Below are 2,053 nucleotides of genomic sequence, written 5' to 3' on the forward strand. Positions count from 1 at the left end.
TATATATATACTGTATGTAAAAATCAAGAACAGAGGTCCCACTTTTGACATGTCCTCCCATGGAAGAAAAAACTTTGTTCCAAAAATGTATTAAGAGACCAGCTAACCAAATACATAAAAATAAAAATATCCATAATTTCTGGTTTTGGATGAAAATGTAGAGAAGGCTCCGAGGAGCAAAGCAGGGAACATAAGGAAGGGCAGGAAAGAAGGAAAAAGTGTCTTGCTCCTCCGAGAGCAGAAATAAAAAGATTAACCAAAAAATAATAAAGTAAAACTCTCCAAAAACATTTTTTAAATCAAAAGGATCCTGGGTGTCCTTTAAGGTAAAGATGGTGGGGCATTAAGCAAAACATCTTTTGCTGCTTAGCGTCATTTCCTTTTCATAAAGGTTGTGATTTGATCCTGTGGCCCTCCTCCCTCGTTACTCTTCTTCCTACAGAAAATTTGACCTCATTCAGATTAACAAATATTATTTTCTCCAAAAAACAGTGATAGTGACAACTCTACATTGTAGGATGTTTTTAGATTCTGGGGTTATTAGGACTGGTACATTTCAGTTTCAAGAACCAAGTGTTGCTCGTTTCCTCCTTGTTTCATGTGGCATGGTCTCCAGCAGATACTTTACAGTTTGAATCGCAGTGAGCTGAGAACCTTGGATCATGTGAACTTGTAAACTGGATATAGCAAAGTGGGCGTAGAAATTTGGTAAACATTTTGAAAATCCTTATCCACCACCACTCTCTCTCCCTGGGGTCCTAAAGAGCACTGGTGCTGTACAGGAGGGGGATGGGGGGCATTTTATAGAGTTTTTCAGCCTCCAAGGGGAGGGGATACTCTTGCTTCTCTGCATGTTTGTGTTAAAGCTCACTGGCCCACAAAGTGGATTTCTTTTGTTTTGTTTTTTCTCCCACTCTGCAAGTTCTCAACATCTCTGTCAAAGTTTCTGTTTATTATGATTTTTTTGTTTGTTTTCCATTTGCGGAGTAGTGTACTTATATGATGCTTCAGAGGTAGTTCCACCTGCATGCTAAATTCAGATTAGTAATTCAAAGCCTCTTTGACACATCTGTCAACAGGAGATTTGCTTTTTAAACAAATGTAGGTAGATATCATCCCTTTTGCTGTTCTCTTGCATTCACAATGCAGCATGAAGAACCACAGAGAGATGTTTAGGATACTGTGAGGTGCTGCTGAAATGAAATCACATTAACATAACCCAAAGCATCATCTTCCCAACGGGATGATTTTGTCCTCTCAATGAGTCTATAGTCAATCCAGCCCTGCACACTCGGCTTACATCATCCTGCTCTGAGATGAAAACTAGTGCAAGAGTTGTGCAAGAAAACTCATCGTGAGACTTGGAGCAGAGCTCATGAAGTGGACTCACGATGTTCTCTGGATTTAATTTAATTTAATTTAATTTAGACAAACATTAAACAGTTTAAAAAGTCATTAGAAGATGGTCATCAATATGTGAAACAATTACTGTTATTACTTATTCATCAAAGTTGTTACTAAATGAAGTTGATTATTATTGTATTATGGTATATTGATTTGGAAAGACTTAATATGTTAAAAATTAGGATTATTCTCTTACATTCATACATGGTTAATATTTATAGGAAAGTTTGTAGCTTTAAATAGCTTTGTCCTGAGAGATAAAGAGACATTTCTGAGGTTGAGCCTCTTGTGTTGGATGTGTGAAAACTCTTGATTTGTCACTTTAAACTGAGAATCAAAGCTAACTTGTATCTGTGTGTGTTTGAATTTGACTCTCAGCTCTACCATCTGGTCTTTACCCTCCCTCTGAAGAAAGATTGTCTCCAGTTCAACAGCCCCCGTCCCCCTGTGTGAAAGGCAGCCAAAGGGTGGTCACTCTGGCACAGCACATCAGTGTAAGTCCAAGGAAGCTTTTTTTATTCATTTCATTTAAAAGAAAAAAGTTTACATTACAGAAAATACAGAACTTATACCACAAAATAAAATGAAAGGCAGCAGAACGAAGAAAAATTTTTTATATCTGCCCCTTTTTACAAAAGAATAAGTTCAT

General features: G+C 37.1%; 1 protein-coding gene across 2 annotated transcripts in view; it reads left to right on the plus strand.

Annotated features, from left to right (window-relative positions):
• Window positions 1-2,053, plus strand: part of ncor2 (nuclear receptor corepressor 2) — an 80,489-nt gene that overhangs the window by 69,663 nt on the left and 8,773 nt on the right. For both annotated transcript variants that reach the window (XM_014021352.1, XM_014021351.1), the window contains exon 39: window positions 1,783-1,898. In XM_014021352.1, coding sequence (XP_013876806.1) covers window positions 1,783-1,898 — 116 coding nt within the window. The remainder of the gene's footprint in view (window positions 1-1,782; window positions 1,899-2,053) is intronic.

The sequence above is a fragment of the Austrofundulus limnaeus genome, unplaced genomic scaffold (assembly GCF_001266775.1).
Source record: "Austrofundulus limnaeus strain Quisiro unplaced genomic scaffold, Austrofundulus_limnaeus-1.0 Scaffold289, whole genome shotgun sequence".
Taxonomy (NCBI): domain Eukaryota; kingdom Metazoa; phylum Chordata; class Actinopteri; order Cyprinodontiformes; family Rivulidae; genus Austrofundulus; species Austrofundulus limnaeus.